The sequence below is a fragment of the Passer montanus genome, unplaced genomic scaffold (genome assembly GCF_014805655.1).
Source record: "Passer montanus isolate IOZ18808 unplaced genomic scaffold, ASM1480565v1 scaffold80, whole genome shotgun sequence".
In the NCBI taxonomy this organism is placed as follows: Eukaryota; Metazoa; Chordata; class Aves; order Passeriformes; family Passeridae; genus Passer; species Passer montanus.
In genome coordinates, this window is record NW_024373257.1 from 835,379 (window position 1) to 854,714 (window position 19,336).

General features: G+C 40.4%; 1 protein-coding gene across 1 annotated transcript in view; it reads right to left on the bottom strand.

Moving 5' to 3' along the window:
* Positions 1-19,336, bottom strand: part of IMPG2 (interphotoreceptor matrix proteoglycan 2) — a 51,654-nt gene that overhangs the window by 20,771 nt on the left and 11,547 nt on the right. Inside the window, exons 3-8 of the mRNA XM_039732843.1 lie at positions 18,470-18,636; positions 10,208-10,239; positions 10,086-10,109; positions 8,606-8,611; positions 1,099-1,145; positions 553-644 (exon numbers count right to left, since the gene is read on the bottom strand). Of these exons, the coding sequence (XP_039588777.1) occupies positions 553-644; positions 1,099-1,145; positions 8,606-8,611; positions 10,086-10,109; positions 10,208-10,239; positions 18,470-18,636 (368 nt within the window). The remainder of the gene's footprint in view (positions 1-552; positions 645-1,098; positions 1,146-8,605; positions 8,612-10,085; positions 10,110-10,207; positions 10,240-18,469; positions 18,637-19,336) is intronic.

Below are 19,336 nucleotides of genomic sequence, written 5' to 3' on the forward strand. Positions count from 1 at the left end.
TTAGCATGCATACTTGTAATTCCTTAAGTCTGATACCTTAGCATAGTCCTAGTATTGTGTTAGGCCAGGAGACCAAATGCCCTCAAGGCCTCACAGCTGGAGACCAGAAAGCCTTATGCTATCTTGAGAAACCACAGCCCCCTCTAGAATACATCCTGCAGACCAAGATTAGGCCCATCTGAAGGAGCACACTTGGGGATAGGGGGATGTCGAACCATTCAAACCTCTCATTGGAACATCCTTGTTAGATATACTAATTTGCAAGGTTTGTAAAATTGTATATGTGATCTACCATGTGCATTTCAGTGTATTCCACCTTGGTGAATTGTTGCACCATAAGAATCCTTATTAAATACTGAGGTAAAAACCCTTTATCCCTTTATTGTGTCTGGCTCTTAATTTTAGGACCAAGGCATTACTATGAAATTCTAGTTTGTGTTAACACACCATATTAACAACACCTTCAATTGCAATTAAAATGTAAATGACCATAAACAATATCATGCAGGGAAGGCAACAGAATGTTGAACCAAATGAAAAAAACCCACTCACAGTGGTGTCTACATTGTCATGCTCACGGATGGTGTCACCCACAGGACTCTCGACGGAGACCTCATGAGGGGGAGGAACATTGGCAGCTGCATCTGAGTTTGAAAGAGAACAGTATTATTTTGTTTGGGTTTGTTTGTAGTTTTTCTTTTTCTATATACCCACAGAAGCAGTTCAGCAAGCATAAACCAACAGTCAGATTTGATTTCTATTCCCATCATCATGACAGCTAAAGCATGGGAGACACATGAAAAGCCTGAGGAAAAGTATCAAATACTCTAATCACTATAAGATGCTGACATTCTGCTAAGCGGATGCATTTTTGGAAACATGAATTTAGGTGAACTAAAACCACCACAGAACTAATTTCTTGAATATTATTTTTATGATCCATGAAATAACAAAATGTCAGCGCATAACATGATCTCCAGATTACAAATGGCATTAGAGAGGTGTAAAAATTATTTCTGAAATCCAAACACATGAATTTCTCAATTTTCTGGTAACTCAGAATCAGCCTTAACATCACACAGTTAGATAAAAACTGACCTCTCAGTGTGGTAACATCAGCATCTGAAGGTGGAGTAGGAGTCCCACTAGATAAAAAACAAATCAGAAATTGAAGCTGGATGTGGTAAGATAAATGTAGTAGTTTTTGATATTTCTGTGATTCTGATACTGCACCAAGAAGAATATGTGCAGAAGAAATTTTTCATGCTACCATTATGCTCATAACTTCATAAAAATTAGGCTTCCCGGTATTTCAGTTATATTTTGCAACTTAGATTTTGGGTCACTTGCATCATACAACACATTATGTGCGTCTCTGGGTTGCTAAGCCTCTTATATCCCAAATGACCTGGAGTCCAATACAAAAATACATTTTGCCCTCTAGTTCTGTAAAGAAAGCAAATGCAAAGAGTTAAACCACAAAGATAAATGGTAATACCCTATAAACCACTCAGTTTTTAAAATACTCCCCTCGGTGCACTAAAACACCATAACTGCACTGAAATCACTGCAAGAAGATGGGCTCTTTCCATAATTAATTTTACTCTGCTTATTTGGAAATCTTCAAAACACATCAGTTTTCAAACCCGGTTATGGGATTCACACACATGTATAAAATGACTCTGGGCCAAATGTGAAAAGAAGAACAATCACATGAGGACTGTCAGCCTGAAAAAATACTATCAGCTTTGACAACTCCTACAGTAAACCCAAGCTGCCTGGAGCCAATTCTGTAAGCCTGGAGCAACTGTCAAGTTACCAAGAGTGGGAGACATGCTCTGACAGAAACAAGTCCTTCCTGGATGAAGGGAAAATTATTTTTTGATTTTGTCATGTTGTTGATATATACAGCACAAGCAATAAGACTGGAGGTTTAACTGCTGGGGAGAAACGGAACACAAACATTACTGAAGTTCATTGTATTGAGATATTTCTCTCACTTCTAAAGGATCTCCTTTTTTATTGCTGATCATACTTGTGCCATGAAACACTCATTGCAGCAAGTCTTCACTATAATATATGCAACATCAGCCATGCTTCCTGGCCTTGCCAGGTTTGTTTTATGATTCACATACTCTATGACTGGTCTTGCAGTTCATCCTATCCTCAAGCAAAACTCCACTCAAGTTTGATATCTTTCCTCCTTCAGGCTGTATAGTCAGGCTTTGTATTACTCCAAAAAAGGCTTCCAGCACCAGGCAGACAACCAGACTCAAATTTACATTCTACAGACACCTGAGCACCGGCATATGAGCATAGACCATAGTTTCACTGACTTAATGTCTGAAACACTTTCTGCCCCCCACAGACACATAAGACTCATGTGCCAATAAACAGACCTGAAGGCAAAGCTGATGAACTTTCTATTTGAATCAAGGATCTTTTCACCCATCTTTTCCCAGAAGGCACAGTCAATCCTCCACAAAGTAATTAACTATACCAAAACATAGTTCAGGGAATGTTAAACTGACAGGGTGAGATCTCCACAAGAATTCTAAAACATGAACAACAAAAAAAAAAAAACTTCCACATGAAAAGATCAGAAAATACTTATTCAAGAATTTAAACAGTACCTTCATATATTTTCTTGCACAAATAAAATCAATGAACTCCATGCAAGCTTTGAATGTAGTTTTGCCTGCTTCCATCTCATGGACACTGGTACCTGTTTTCAGCCAGCACAGTGCAAGCTGGCTGAAATTGTAATTTTGACAAGATAGCCTCTATTAAGGATATTTTCTTGAGAATGTTGGTTATGTTTTGGAGGAATTTGTTTTCTTTACTCGTTTGTCATCTTAGAACTGCAATAAAAACTATTGCTTAATTATTAATTGGTCTGATGAAACATTTTCCAATTAAGTTCACCTAACTTCAAGATGCCTCTTTTACCAGTTTCAGTAGGAAGCATATTACATCTATAACAGAGTGTCACCAAATTACAGCATCAGAGCATTTTAGTGCATCATGTTTAATGTTCAGAAGCAAGAATGACTCTGCTTTTCAGGAGAGGTGAACCAGTTTGTGATTTTATTTCTTACAAGCTGTTCAGTGTAACTAGGTTCAGAATAGAAGCTCAACAAAAGCAAAGCAATGAGTAGTAAAAACTCTGCTACAGGATTTTTAATGTTCTGGTCTGCTCAAACCTATATCTAGCCATTAGCTAGTCTTGTATCCACCCCCTTTTCTAAATAAGAGGACAACAAGACACAAGATTTGCTGTGGGGAGCCCTGATCCCAACCTGAGACTCGTGGGGCTTGATCCAGGTGGCCACAGGTTGGTGCCCAGTATTCTTTGAGGGGTCTCCAGGCACTCCTGACCTCCACCTACTGCCCCACAAGGCACAGGTCCCCCATGCAACCCACATTGTCCCTGCCAGCCTTCTGCACCCTTGTGCTGCCACTCAAGGCATCTCAAAAGAAGCAAAATTACTATTTGACCAACTGATCTCCCAATTCTGCTGTGGGTTAGCCTTGGCCAAGGGCCAAACACCCACCCAGCCACTCTGTCACTCCCTCCATCTCCATAAGACAGGGGAGAATTACAATGAAAAGCTTCTTGATTGAAATAAAGCCAGGAAGATCACTCACCAATTACTTCCATGGGAAAATCAGAGTCAGCTCAGGGAAAACTAATTTATTGCATATTTGAGTACATTTGGGTAGTGAAAAGTAGACTAACATTAAAACACCACTTCTTCACTCTTTCCCAGACTCAACTTCACTCCAGACTCCTCTACCCAGTGCATGTTCTGCAGGAGCAGCAGCTCCTTCAGGAAAGGTCTGCTTGTTCCAGTCGGAGTCCTCCCTTGGCTGCAGGGACTACATGATTTGCTATGGTGTGCTGCCTTTGGCCTTGGCATTCCACACACCACTGTTTCTCATTCTTTTTGCTCCCTCTTCCTCTCCCTGTGCCATGTTTTTGCCGTTTCTCACACAGGCTTTTCCCGAGCTGCCACTGCCCCCAGTGTAGGGCTCAGCCCTGCCCATCAAAGTTGTCTGGAACCACCCCAGGGCAGCCCCAGACCCACCCAGACAGGAGCCCCCTGAACTAAGTTGCTTGAGTTTTTAAAGGAAAAATCCCCAAAGTAGACAAGAAACCCCTAACAAAACACTGTGCCATTAACCACACTTTCAAAAGAGGAGCAGTTTACAAATGGAAAGGCCTAATATCTTTCTCAGTTTCTACTTCTAGGTCAGATTACAGGTCATAGACACATCCAAGTGAAGTTCTCCAAGTTTCAAAAGTCCAAGAGGACTTTCTCTGTCACTGCCCCCAACAAATGGCAGCTCTCCAACAGGGTGCTTCTGTCACAAGCATCACCTTTGGCACTGGTTTAGACACATGGTGAAAACCACAGCCCAAGCCAGGCCTTGGGGGCAGCCAGGATAGCGCTGAAAGGCGAGGTGAAAGTAAGGCCAGTGTCAAGGTGAGAGTTAAGGCTGTGTAGCAAACCCAGCTCCTTCAGCAACAACAGACCACACTCTTTGTCAAGGCCAGGTAATGTGTTCTTACTGGTGCTGAGGGGCTTTTAAATACAAGCCCTCAGGACTACCAAATTTTCTGACAGAATTCCACTGGATAGCTGGCTGAAAATTAAAAACCAAGCACTTAAACATCACCCACTAAAACCCTAATAAATCTAATCAAACCAGTCAAGCACCAAATTTGGTCAAATGATCAGCTAGCACTTTTTTTCAAGAGGATGAAAATATAGTTTTAAGGACACTATGCTGTAACAAAGCTCACTCTACACACAACTTTGGTTTTTCATTGCCTTACCAGAATGATGAAGTTTGCTTTATTTTTGCCTTGTACTTCCCCTTAACATTTTTCAAATGCCTACTTTATTGATCACCTAAAAATGCAACAATTGTACTGAGCATGCCTAATGAAGTCACTCAAAATGCATATACTGGGGCAGAGCATATACTGGATTGTCTGAACACATCACTTTTCAAGGTAAACGCAGATTCAAATTCACTCTACTTGCACCACTTAAAATACACTGGATTTTTTAAGGTTTTGCCCCAGGATTAATTCAAGGCCCACACTTGATTTTTAATTCTACCTACACAAGCAAGCCACTCCAGGTAGAGGGACTGTATTCCAACAAGATTTTATTGTGACTTTGAGACACAGACACATGAAATGTAATTTCCATTGTCCTACCTGCATGAGTGATTCCCTGGATCATCTTGGCTGAGCAGTAAGCAAAATATAAAAACATACACATATGTATGGAGAGGCAGGAAGGAATATGGACAAGCAGATGTCTAAGCACCAGAACAAACAACACTGCACTCATGTTTCCTTGGCAGAAACAAGCAGTTTCAGATCACACAGCTCTGTTAGACACCAGGATCTGGCAGGTGTAAGACAAGATCCATAAGGGCCTAGGAAGCTGATCTGAAGCAAACAGTGCTCATGGACAGCCTACACATATTAATGCAGCAATCACAGCTCACAAATGCAGCCTGCATCCCCCTTCTTTCAAGGCCCACGGTACGTACTTCTGCTTGACAGCAGTCATGTCAGGAGAAGACATGACAAGTTCCAGTCCACCAAAGCATAAACAGAGTTCCACTGACTCGTAGGCCTGAACTGGTTCTTTATGTGCAGCCATACTGTGTTATCAAGGAGAAACAGCACTCTGGACCTGTCAAATGGGCCATCAGTGATACCATTTCACAGCTCCCCATGAAGTTCCCTGTGAAGGTATTAGTTAGATTTTTCTCTACATTTCTCTTCAAGGTTTAAGACAAACCCAACTCTGTGGTTGAATAAAGTAACATCTTCAAATTTGTATTACATGTTGTGTACATCCACCAGTTTATCATTATTTATAAGATTGTTGGTCAGTTTGAATGTTCTAAAGTCTAACTGGCTATGTCAAGCTTTTCTTTTTCTTGAATAACATTACTTCAATTCTCATGTTGCACAAAGGTGAGAAAAATTTATTGTCTAATTTTCTCATTTTTAAATATTTCAATCACTCGGCCTTGAACTAACTAGCATGCAATTTAAAAAGTATTTTTATGCAATTTCAGAATGTAAGACAAACCCTTGTATAGAGATTCTCTTCCTTTTAATATTTTCATGAATTTATCTTAATTTTCATTTAGGTAGTTCTTGAATTTTCATCTCTTTTGGTTCTAAATAAAATAGGACAAACCTTTCATACTTGCTACCAGACAGTAGGGAGCACAAAAGAAAATGTACAACTGAAAAGGAACAGTGTGGAACTCTTCACATGTGGTAAAGCTGTGCAGATGATTTTAAAAAATGTCTGAAATGAGGAATATCACTAGCAAGTCCACATGCAAACAGTAGAGAAACTCAGGTAGGTTTCTACATCACTGCAGGCAGAACTGCTGAACTGATGAAATTATCCCAGCATAGAAGACAAACTCTTTCATGAAGCACATTTAGATAAATAGTACAAAAGCCAAATTGATACATCATCATCCATTGCTACCACTGCTGATAAAATATGGATTCCAGATTTGCCAAGGCAGAGAACATGGACAGAACACAGAAGGTCTGGACAAGATTTACTGCAACTAATTTCAGAGAGGTTGGAATTGGCAAGTACCATCAGAAAGGGCACGTGCCTCTACACATTTCATTTTGCATTAAAAAATGCTCCTGAAGAAGTCAAAATGTAGTTTATTCTATTCCTCCTTTTCAACTATCCTATCCTCTTTATCTTTTCCTCAATATGCTGTTGTGCATACAGCATTCAAGCAAGGCTATGACATAAAACCTCTTGTTTTCCGCTGCAAGAATTTTGTGCTACTTCTTTGCTTGCAGCAGTTCCTCAAGATCTGGCTTTTGATCCCCCAGGAATTAGACAAAAGAACTGTCCTATTTTCAAGATAAAGACTCCAATATTAAGAGCCAGAACTTCATTGTTTGAAGCGCCAGTGGCCTACTGAATAAAGCAATCAGGAAAAGTCTTTAGCTGATGTAGTGCTCTGACACTTCCAGCTGGGGCAAAAACTCTGCAATGTCCACTGTGCTGCTCTGTACACATCTGGCTTGTGCCCCACATATGGCTTTTCCTTTTGAGGCTTTCTCCTTGGTGGTACTTAGTTTAATCCCTCAGTTCCTGAAAAGGCCAGGGTAGCTGAGCATTTAACCTACATGAATGCATGCTCTAAACCTTACGGGAACACGCTTCCATCCTGCTGTTACGCACTGTCAGTAATGCCGGATTGGGAGTTATTCCAGGAACTAAAGCACAAGAGCACAAGGCACCTTTCCATAGGCTACTTTAAAGCTATTCCAGCATTTAACTAGATGAAGTCAGCTTTTTCCAGCTAGAGGGAGACACCATATTGACGTCTAGGTAGGGTTATATGAGTTGTATCAAGCTACTCAAGTCACAGCTTCAATTCTACAGCTGTTTATGGCTTTCAGCACAGTTTTGATTTGATTTAGAGAGGCATATAGTTAAAGTGATTAACAGATATAAAAAGGCCTGTATTCCATTCCAGATCAACCCCAAATTAAGAAATTGTTTCAAAGAAAAAAAATAATGTTCCACAGAGTAAAAGAGATTGGTCGAAGCTTATGGAATAGTTTCTTGTATAGGGGCTATACTTTAGAACCTATGGCAAAATTTCTCTTGTTCTTATCATTGGGAAAACACACAGAGAAATATGCCCAGTGCCAGGCCTCCAAAGTGAAATGGCTGCTACTGCTCAGTCATCAGAGACACTAGATCTCACCACAGGACACATCAAAGACTAGTCTCTGATGTCTAGACCCTCACTTCAGGGCACCATCTAGAGAAGTCTGCTCTTCCCTGGCAGTGTGGGAATCTCACCTGAACATCTCATCTAGATACTGAGGACAGTCTTGCCTTCGCTCGAGACAAGGCCAGAACAGTCATTCATTCTGACACAAGGGGCACAGCTGGGTGACAATTGCCCTGCACTGGACCACACTGCACAGGTGGGTCAGCAGGTGAGAACAGACTCGAGACAAGGCCAGAACAGTCATCCATTCTGACACAAAGTGGCAGAGCTGGGTGACAGTGCCTAGCATTGCCCTGCACTGGACCACACTGCACAGGTGGGTCAGCAGGTGAGAACAGCAGTGCCCAGGAGAGGGTGGAACTGCACTCACTTTTCCTTTCTGCAGGAGGGACTTGACGCTGGATTTACCATCCTGTGCCTTAGAGGCTGATGGTGGTCCTGGGTTGGGTACTTATGCTAATTTCTTACAGAATATTTTTAGAAGAACATTTATTCTGACCTTACTGGGAGGTGTGGTTAATTTTTCAGGGAATGACATTGGCTGTTGGCAGTACTGAGTTGGCTGACTTACTCCTCTTGGGACAAGACATCTGGAGTTAGATATTTTCTACCCATGACAGAAAATCATGACTTTGTTTATAGGACTCCGGCTTACAATCTGCACATCTTAAACCATGAATGCTCTAAAATGTCCACAATGGTCTTAGAGTAAATTTGGATTTTATAATGGAAAAAATATTTCTACTAATTTCTCCTGATGTTCCATTACCCAGGGCAAGTCTACCTGTTTCTGTCACTGCTTTGGTTCTCTGTCACCCTCTTTATGTTATAAAACACTACAATTTCCAAGCACAAGACAAAAAAAAAACAAACCATAGAGGAAAAGATACAGTAAACTCAAAATTTAAACTGGCAATACCAAAGATCCCAACCTGAAGCAATACATACTGAACTAAAAGCAATGTATTTTTGAGACAGATGCAGCACAGCCCAACAGTGAACTGAGTTTGGCAAAGTTTGCCAGTTGTCTACTGGAACTCCTTTAATGTTGCCATGAAACGCTTCATAAGATGGCTTTTGGACAAGTACAACATTTATCACTCTGATCCACCTTTCAATCAAAAGCTGGTTTTTTGCACTGTTCCTTTGCTTAGCCCAGTACATGCAGACTTTAGATGCATTGACTCCAATTCCTCTCATGTATCTCTACATTTACTAGATCTCCTGAATGATCACACAGAGTGATTCAGTGGGTTTTCAAACTCAAACTTCTTCAGAACAGATGGACACTACCCAGCTGACCTAGAGGCTTCAGGGAGTGCTCTTGACAAAGGAGCACTCAGCTCCACAGGACAGAGAGAAACCAACCTTTTAGGAATCACATTTGCCATTACCATCTCACATTATTAATTTTAACTTATGATGTGGTTATGAAATCACAAGAAGAATAACTAATTTGAGAAGTTAGGGGCTTTTCTAAGTCTGTTAAATGATTACTCTTCCTGGTATTTTAATTACTCATATTAGGCATATCTTTATGTGTCTTATAAAACAGAGAATTGAACCTGCCAGTTTTTCAAGATTGTCTGGGTTTGAATTACCCTAAATTTAATAGCTTAGATTAAGTTCTGAGTAGCAGTGGAGCAATAATAATTTGAACTTGTGTTCAGTTCAATAAAAGACATGAAAATAACAGGTAAAGTTCAGGTTTGCTTTGCTACAAAGATGCCACAAATCAGATTTCAGTTTTATTGCCTTGTTAAAAGTGTGAGGAGCCCAAACAGCCAGTTCCCTTGTAACTGTTTATGGAGCACATCTCTTGAAAGTCTTTCAAAATAGCATTTCAAAATATTCCATTTTCTTTTTGTTTTTGTAATGAAGACCAGGACTACCTGAAAGTCTTTGGGAAAGATTTGCAAGAAAACCAGAACACTAACACAAGTAACTATGGACACACATCTTTCCCAGAATAGATTTCCCCCACTAAACCTCTTCAGGTAAATAGCCTGGGCCTGTGCCTGACAGACAACAAGGTGATGACACACTTAAGCACAAGTACAAGCCTCAGATTGGCAGAGATATTTTGAGCCTGCCAACCATGCCAGGACATGCAAGAGTCACCAGATTTCTCCACCACACTTTTCTATACATCCTTTTGCACATAGATGAATGTTGTCCATTTTCAATACACCAATCAATGCCAGCAGCAGCAAGAACCAGAGGAAGGACCTACCAATAGCCTTTAGAAATGGAAAATTACTTACCCACATGACCAATCAGCACAGGAACTGACAAGAAAAAGAGAGAAAAGGTTACAAAATGTCACAGCTCAGCCCTGTTGTTATCTCCAGAGAGAATAAAATGCAAGGAGAACACAGATACTCACCTGCCCATTGCTTCCTTTGTATAGGCCAGTTTCTGGAAAACAAAAACAAATCCTAAATATATTTGAGTAATATAAAATGAAAGAAATTGAAATGCAGTTTATACCACTTTATTTCCTTCTGCGCGCTGAAAAAATTCTATTCTCTGTACTGTCATTCGTTAGTTCCAAATTTATTACCAAAGTCCCTGCTGATAAGGAAATATGTCTGACATTTCCAAAATACAACTGAAAATTGACACCAGACAGTGTAAAGAGCGTTAGGTTTGTCAGAGGTGTTCTACATTTCCTACAGTGTTCTGCAGGTACAACATACTCCCACTTTAGAGGATGCCAACAATAAGAAGCTTTTAAGCCTGCAGTCTTCAGAAATTCAGTATTACTTCTGCTAATTATCTACAGATTTAAAAGCATATTTCCAAAGTAAATCTACAGCTCAAAGTACTAGAGCAGGATTAATCTGACTTTGTTTATGGTTACACAAGTGGCATGATGCTTTTTCATGTATTGGTATAAAAAGACTAAGAAGGGCTACACAGCTCATGTTTTTTTCATCAAAATTCTCAAGGTATTAGTGCCATTAGTTCCAGAGGCAAGTCAGGGATGCTTCTGTGAGGAACACTGCAAGAAGTGGAGGAGGTCCTGAGAAATAATGGGAGCTGTTGAGAAATAATGCTGTATCCTGCTGCTGTACCAATGTAAAGAGAATATCAAATATTTACAGAAAATTAATGTCCCTCTGCAAAATTCCTGCTTCTCTGCTTTAAGGGGCCAAAAAGGGATTGTTTGGTGGACTGCTTATTGGGCTGGCTTTCTTTGTATAATAAATGCAGGTATATTTTTCAGTAAAAACAACAGGAGGTGAATCAACTCAAGTATCTACTTTGAAATTAAATTAAAATTAGCTTTAAACATACTATTTTCACTTTGCTCACTTCTCTGAAAAACACCCATATGTATTCAGTGACCTAAGAACTGTCACTCTAAGCTATCCTGATGGTTCTTCTTGTTGAAAAGGCAAAAGAGACTTTTTGAGCTGGTTAGCCTGCTCACTCTCTTCACCTCTGTTTTCCTGTGCTTCTAGGAAAATTAAGAAATTCAGCTGTTATTGATTTGGAGCCATGTCAGTGAGTAGCCCTCTCTTCTTTCCAGGACATGAGGGCATTGTGATCACACCTAGAACGGAAGCCAGCCTGGATATCAGCCTGAGCAGGGCTTGTCAAAACACTCATTTCAGTCAGCTTGCCTTCCAGCATGTTCTCTTACCAACTTTTATTACACAATTCCATTTAATGAAGCATTTGGGATTCTTTGGTGTGGAAAACTAAGACACAGCAAGACTAGGTCTAAGCGACAAACAAAGAAACCAGGTAGTCTACAGTGGAAGCTAACCTGGGGCCACTACAGCTGTGTTGGACTTTGGGTAGTTTTATTAAGGGCTCATTATGCTGATCTGTACAGTGTCTGTATATTCACCCCTACTGCACTGGCATCTACAAGGAAGATAGAGATTGATTCCCTCTCTACAAGGTTTTGGAAAGTTATCTGTAAGCAGTAGCTCAGTAAAAAGTGTTTTTTCATTAGCCAAGGAGATGTTCTTCCACACTCAGCCAGTCAGGATGATTTGTGGGTGCTATTAAAACCAGCCCCAGGTATTACAGGTCTCACACATCTTTTCAGTACCTAGTACTGGTCTGTACCCAGCAGCTTTACTCACTGCTCCTCAGAGGCCCCTGAGACCAGAGCTCAGTCAGTTTCCTGACTTCCTAGGGAAAGGAATAGGGACAGCCCAGTGAGGGGTGCCTGGGCCAAAACTCTGTTGCAGGGCAGTCTGAGGAGCTGGTGGCTCTCAGGTTCCCTGAGTCTGGGTCCCTGAACTTAACCAATATGTCTTATTATTTCCAAGTCACCTATCTGACAAATTATAAGGAGAACTTATAAGAACCAAACCTGAAATATCAAATTATTATTTTAATGGCCAAAGTCTAGAATGAGAAACACTACACAGTCTCCACATCCACATTTTTAATAAGGCATCAAATTACTTAATTCTCATATAATTTCATAGTAAACTAGCACCCCCTGTTGCAATAGTCTGTAGTGTGACTGTCTTCCTCTCTCTTGATTGTTCAATTTGCTTTCCAGCCTGGGGTGGGGGCAAGTGATGACATATTCGAACTCCATGGTAAACACCATCTTTTCCCCCTAATTAGAACCCAAGGGCTCTAGAGTTCTAACACTGGCTTGTTTAATCATTTAAGACAGAATAGCCTTTGCCAAAACACCTCACCTCTCTGACTCAGTTCCTTCATTATGATGGAATTAGAAATTTACCTACTGCACACAGACTGCAAAGATTATTTAATTTCTTCACCCTTTCAATACGTGAAGTGATCTATAAATAGTTCTCCATAACAGCAGCAGCCACACCAAAGGGGAGCTTTTATTCACTGAAGTTATCTCTGGCAGGGGCTTTGTACAAAATTAGTTCTCTTGAAGTGAGACCTTTCTGATATTATTGTACCAATTCTCCTGATGCTGGAAGCTGAGTTTTGCATCCGTTCCTCTAGTGCTCACCTTCCACAACAGTTATTTTACATAATGAAAATTATAATGAATCAATACAAATACATTAAACACGGGCTACAACAATGCAGCAAATCATATGTACCAGCCATATGAGCTTCTGTCAACTCATGATCTTGCACAAAAGCAATTATATAGGACATTCTTGCCTGATCTTGAGACTACTGTTATGCACAGAAGACAAAATATCCAGGCAGGGTAATCCCAGGCAGGAGAAAAAGGCAAAGGAAATGTCAAGGAGATCTGAAATAATCCCATATTAGTTAATTCCATCTGTGTAGTACTGTACAAAACATATTTGATTTAACCCACCAATACACCTCATTTACAACAGAGAAGTCATACCAAGAAATTATTCTCTATCTGCCTGTCCTGATTCCCCACCACGGTGCATGGCAGAGCCACGCTGTCATGAAGGCAAGACCACAGCACTGGGAATGACTCAAGGAAACAGAGGACAATGTCCAGAACTGAAGCTATAGAGAAAGGGAGAATAGGGAGCAGTGCTCTGAGGAACATCCCTGACAGGTTAGGTAAAAACACTGTTTACAGTAAGTTAGAGGAGAAATAGTGGGAGCAGCTTAGTGGAACAGATATTGTTTCAACTACATGCAACTTAAAATGAATGCTAGGTACATATATATATATGATAAAGGGTTTTCTTTTTAAACTAGAGGAGGCTAAAACTTGAAATGCAAAAAATGAGTCAATAAGAGAACAGTAAGTGCATGGATAAGAAAAGAGCTAAAGGAAATCTGAGACTATGGCTGAACAGATGGAGGGCAACTGATTTTTTTTTTTTTTGCATGCATAGAAGGGGATGGGGGATGTGAAAGAGCAGATATGATCTGCTTTTTTCCAGATATAGACAAAATTAAAGGAGGTGCTCTGTGCAAAGAAAGCAGTATAAAGAACTAGAAAGAGTGGTTAGAAAATTTAATTAAACAGAAAAAGACAATGGTTAGCAAGGAAGGTCACCCAACAGGGGAAGAGGAGAGACAGCAGAAGAGATCTTCCACAGGAACCTGAGGAATACAAAATAATCTGCCTCTGTGAAGCATTCAATAGCAGCACTGAGAGTAAGCGGTTACAGGTAATTTGTATCATTGGGATGCTCCATCCCACCTTCAAATATGACTCTCAGAATTCAGAAAATGAGACAAAATCACTCATTTTACATTGCTAAGTACCCATTTCAACACGCTAAGGAGGTGTTTTGTTATGCCACCCATTCAGGCATCCTCAGGCAGGGTTGTCTTCTCCCCTCTTACCCTAATCTGTCACTGTGCACTTTGAGGTGCAAACTCTGTGAAGAAGATAGAGCTGCTCATGGAAAGTCAATACTACACAAAAGTACTGCTGAGTCAACACCCTGAAGGGTTTGTATCTTGTCCCAGGAACTTTTCAAGTTGTCTTTTGGTATGCTAGCACCTCCCACCACAGTTTTGGGGATTCCTGGGAAAATTGTCTGCCTTTTGATTCTCAGGGAAAGCTTTGCCACAAACTCCTCTCCATGCTAAATCTCAGCTTAACTCTTGGCTCTCAGACCCACCAGAGTGGGCAGAGCACATATTTTCCTCTCACCAGCAACCAAAAAAAACCTCACAGACCCGCTTCCTTTGAAAAGAATTCATAACATAGTACCTGTAGTCCCAACAACAGGACAACAGGAGCTATGACCTGTTGCATGGGGTAACAACTGCCCAACACTGTCAGATATACTTTGTTAAAGACATGGGGTTGTGCAGGAGCCCTCAGCAGGTATGGTTAAGTACCTGCTCAACAAATTAAGTTGCATGGGTTCCTTTAATTCTTCATTTCTCATAACAGCTTTTCTCAACATCTCTTGTCATTGTAGACTGTCATCAGACCTGTAAGGAACGGCAGCTCCTTAAAACTTTATTTTCTGAAATTTGATTGAAGTCAGGGGAAATTCAAATTATGACATGTGTAACATGCCCACATTGGAAATGTAGGATGCAGACAAAACTTTACTCTGAAAGCCCTGCAGGATCAGGCTTTAAGCTGCTTTTTTCTATGGACTCTGGAAGGAGTCCTGTATGTCAGCTGTGAATTCTTCTATGAACAGCACAGGTTGTGCTCCTTTGGCATCAGTGTTTCCATCTCATATCAAGTCATCCACTGTTCTTGGGAAAACAATGTTTACTTTTGCTTGCATTTCTCCTCACATGGATTTTCCAAAAATTGTCTAGCACAAGTGGGAACATGGCCACAATCACAGGGCAGAGTCAGGGCAAATTTGGCAACACTGAGATTCCAAACATTCCAAGGTATAGAATGGGATGAATGTTATATTCTATGAACTGAATACAGCTACACAGTAAGGAACACAAGCCAAGTTAATTTATAGGAAGGAAGGTTCACATGAAGATTTATACTGGAAAAAACCCCACCATATGGATCTCAATTACCTTCCATTTGCATTTCAGTCAGGAATTGAAAAAAAAGATGGGTTAACAATCTCACAATTTTTAAATCTACTTAATATCCAAAGAAATTAATTGGGATAGTATTCTTTCTAAATAAGGTACTCTCTGTTAACATGATCACACAAATTAAAATGAAAATTCAAGGGGGAGAAAAAGATATTTAAAATATTTTTTATGTTTGGCATGATTATGTCCACCTGCTCATTCTGAAAATCTGGCAGGTGACCTTAAAGAAACTCGGGATATATTCTGTATTAGCACATACAGAGCATGCATGTATATACAGATATTGCAGGGTAACCCACAAAGGCACACCTCACATCTCCAAGACAAAAAAAAGAAGCATGAAAGATGAGACAAGCTGGTCTAAGCTTTAAGTGATATCCAGTAAGAACGTTTGTTAAAAGTGAGAGAAAGATATTTTTTCTCGACACGAACTAAGTAAGGATGGAACAGACATTCCAGCATCTGTGGGAGCCTGACAGTGATTACTGGGGATTAGAGGAAAGGATAAGAAAGAAAACCAAGGAGGAAGGCTAATAAGAAGGCATTTAATTACACTGGTGGTAACAGGCCCTCTACACTACAACAAAAGCATCATGAAAGCAATAACTTTGCTGAATTATTAAATGCAAACCCCACAGATTTAATTTGCCTAATTTTCAGATACACTGAACTTCTTTTGAGAGAGAGGGGGGAAATTCAGCACATGCAGCATTTCTAAAAATTAAATTTCATGTTGCAATCTACCAAAAAGTAATACAAAAATACACTTTGAAATAATATTGCCAGAATCTGCCAACATGCCCATACAAAAGAAGCAGCCAAGCAATGCTGTGACCATAAAAGCCAATGTATACAAAAAGAAAAGCAGAATTTTGTCAGCTGCAGGCTCTCAACTAAACTCTTGAAATTAACCACAGATGATTTGCAGACATTGGAGAGCAGAGGAATATTAGAAACAAGTGGTATTTAATGAGGACTGTAATGGTCAAACTAAAAAAACCACTGCAGAAGCCAATCTTCCTTTGAAGCAGCAGTGTGGCCCTTTCACATGGACCACACCTGCCCACTACAGAGTCCTGTGCAGTGAAATGACAGCAGCCCTTTGGTGACAAGGGCTCCATGCTTTAGAGATCAAATCTAAGGAATAGGAAAAAAATAGCAACAGCTGATCATGACCAAATGAATGAACATTCTGTAATGAGAGGGAAACAAAATCCCACTCGTAATGGAAAGGCTTGACCATACAACATGGTCTTCTTAGCTGGTGAGAGTGGAAAGAACAAGGGAGTTGGAACACAGGGCTTCAGAAAGTGTGTTTGGTGCCACAGGCTGAGCCCCACATTAGACTGGGGCAAGCATCTAGCAGGAAGAAGGATGTTCTTAAAAGCAGAGATGTATCCCCTGCATCTGTTTGGACTTTACATTCTCACAGCTGCTTTAAAAAGGTTTCACACACTGACAAGAATTTCGTGCACAAGCACATATGAGAAAGGTGAGTCAGTACTAGAGCTAGCAATTAAATTCACTTTCTGACCCATGCATTTAAAAATACCACTGTATCTTTTTACAGTGACTGGTTGGGGGAGAGGGTGCTCTTGCCTTCAGTCTTCGGTTCAAAGTCAAATTGAGTTCAGCTTCTTATTCCAAAAAAGTCACTTGACTGATTTTGTGACATTTTGTGGAGCAAAGAGGTGACAGCATTTGGTCCCTCTTATCACAGACTTGTCTGCCATCAAATCAGCCCAAAAACCATCACCTTTTACCACCTGTGCTGAAAGAAAATAGAAGAATGAACAGAATATTTTCCTGAATATGGCATTGCTGAAGGGAATATGTCCATCTACAGGAGAAAGGAAACCTAATTAAATATAAACCTTCTGAAAATATCAAATCCAGAGCACTTTATCTGACTCCACTGAAATGCTGTAGAGCCATACCCAAAAGGGGAGAGCAGCAGTGGGAACTTAGATGCATCATATTGTTTGCAAGAGTCATTTTGATTTCTTTTAAACTCCCACTATAGATCATCTTACTTGTGAAAATTGAACACAAAACAGTTACATGAACTGTGTGCATAGAAAAAAAAATCACATTAATTTTATTTCTCTCTATTTTTTGCGAAGACTTGTAAGGGCAACAGCATCATCAGACTTCACAGAAGCAAACTTTGTCTAGCACCTCCTAGGAAGACTAACATGCAGGCTCAGGAAAAAACCTTCTCTCCATTATCTACAATAGTTTACATATTCACCTTCCTTAGTGCAGATTCCTAGCATAGAAGTCCAATAAAAAAGCAGGAGGGGAAAAAAATCAGTGCATCCACACTGACAGAACTTACAGTTTCTATGGAGTTACACATTTCAGACTTACAAGTTCCATAAAACTATTCGTCCATTGGCTTGCAAAAGTAATCTTAAAGAAGATACATAAGCCACCACACATTTTAAGAACCTTTTATCCAGAGAAAATAAGATATCTACTGTATCTTACATGAATACAAAATTAAGCACTCTATTTTAAAATTCACAAACTACTGAAACTGTGTCTTTGTATTTCATTTGAGACAGGCTTTTTTTGTTTGACTTAATATTTCTTTTACTTTCTTTAAGCTAAAATAAACTTGAATCAACAGAAAATATACCAAGATATTCTGTATTTTTATTGGCTTGTTTTACACTTTTTGTACACTGATTTTAACCTGCAGTTTCCCGTGGCAAGTTACTTAAAGTTATTACCAAAGTTTATAACTACACTCATTTCTGTCAGGCAGCAGTGCACAGACATCACAGACCTGTAGAACATCCAACAGGCAACTATGCCGTAGGGCTTGGTAGAACTACAGCTTGGAAATTCCTGCTCCCAAGTGCCATTTGTGCTGAAGGCACCTCAGTGTGCAGCACAGAGCAGGGAGGCTGCTGCACACCCCAGGGGAAAAGGCACCACAGCCTGGCTCACGTTGTGGGTCTAAACACTATATACTTCACAGGAACACCTCTGCTGACGACAACATCTCTTCATCATAGCTGCTTTCCTCTGCATTGGATCACCCACAACTTTGTTTTGGAACTGATCTCAGAGCTACAGATCCCAGAGCTGGAATACCCACGCCTGTCTGTTCTGAGGGCTCTGTCCATCACTGCCAAACGCAGTGCCAAAGGTGCAGGTTGCAGTGGGACACGATGCCCTTGCCCATGAGAACACTCCAAGCAGCCGCTGCACCCACCTTCACAATCAGGCTCCGGTGCTCCTCAGACTGACTGAAGTTGGTGCCCATTTCAAAGATGCTCATCGTGCCCTCCTCACACAGGCTCATCCAGGTGTTGTATTCTTCACGCTCCGGCAGTCTGTCCCAGAACGTCTTGAAGACCTCCCAGACTGTTTCCTGGCACACTGAAGGCACAAGAAAGGTCTGGTGTTAGTACAACAGGAGTGCTTCTGTGGCACAAATGGCCAGGCTATTATTGACCTAGTGTTGTAAGCTTTTCAGGACATGGAAAACAGCAACCTGACATCTACGTGTAATTGAGGAAAGCACTGGAATGAAGATGTGGTGGATCTTCCACACCCATATTACCTCTCTCCCTGCAAAACAGTATTTCCACTGAATGAAACTGCCATTTGATCAATGAACTGAATTTTTAGAAAACCTAGAAAACCAAAGTACTATGGCAAATGTCCTCATAGGACACTGGAAGTAGAGGTGGAGCTTAATTTGTAAGAAAGAGGGTGGCACTGATCAAAGTCTAGTAAGCTCAGTCAGTAACAATTCCTTCAGATTTACCTTTACACAGAATTTAAACACGTTTCAGAAATTAAAACTGCATTTATAATTCAAAAAACAAGGCAGGATGATTACAAAAGAATAAGTTACTTAATAAGTCAATCTCTAACAGTACTGTATATGTTCACTGAAAAAAAACTGGACAGCTCTGAAGAGTCAGCCTGAGCACTAAGGTCTAACATCATATGCTACACTGCCTATTTTAACCTCCCAGCCTTGCACATGCTCTTTTTGCCAGTCAGAGCAGTTGGTCACAGGATGCTGAACAACTGCTGAACAACTTCAAGCAAGAACAACTCTGTGACCCAG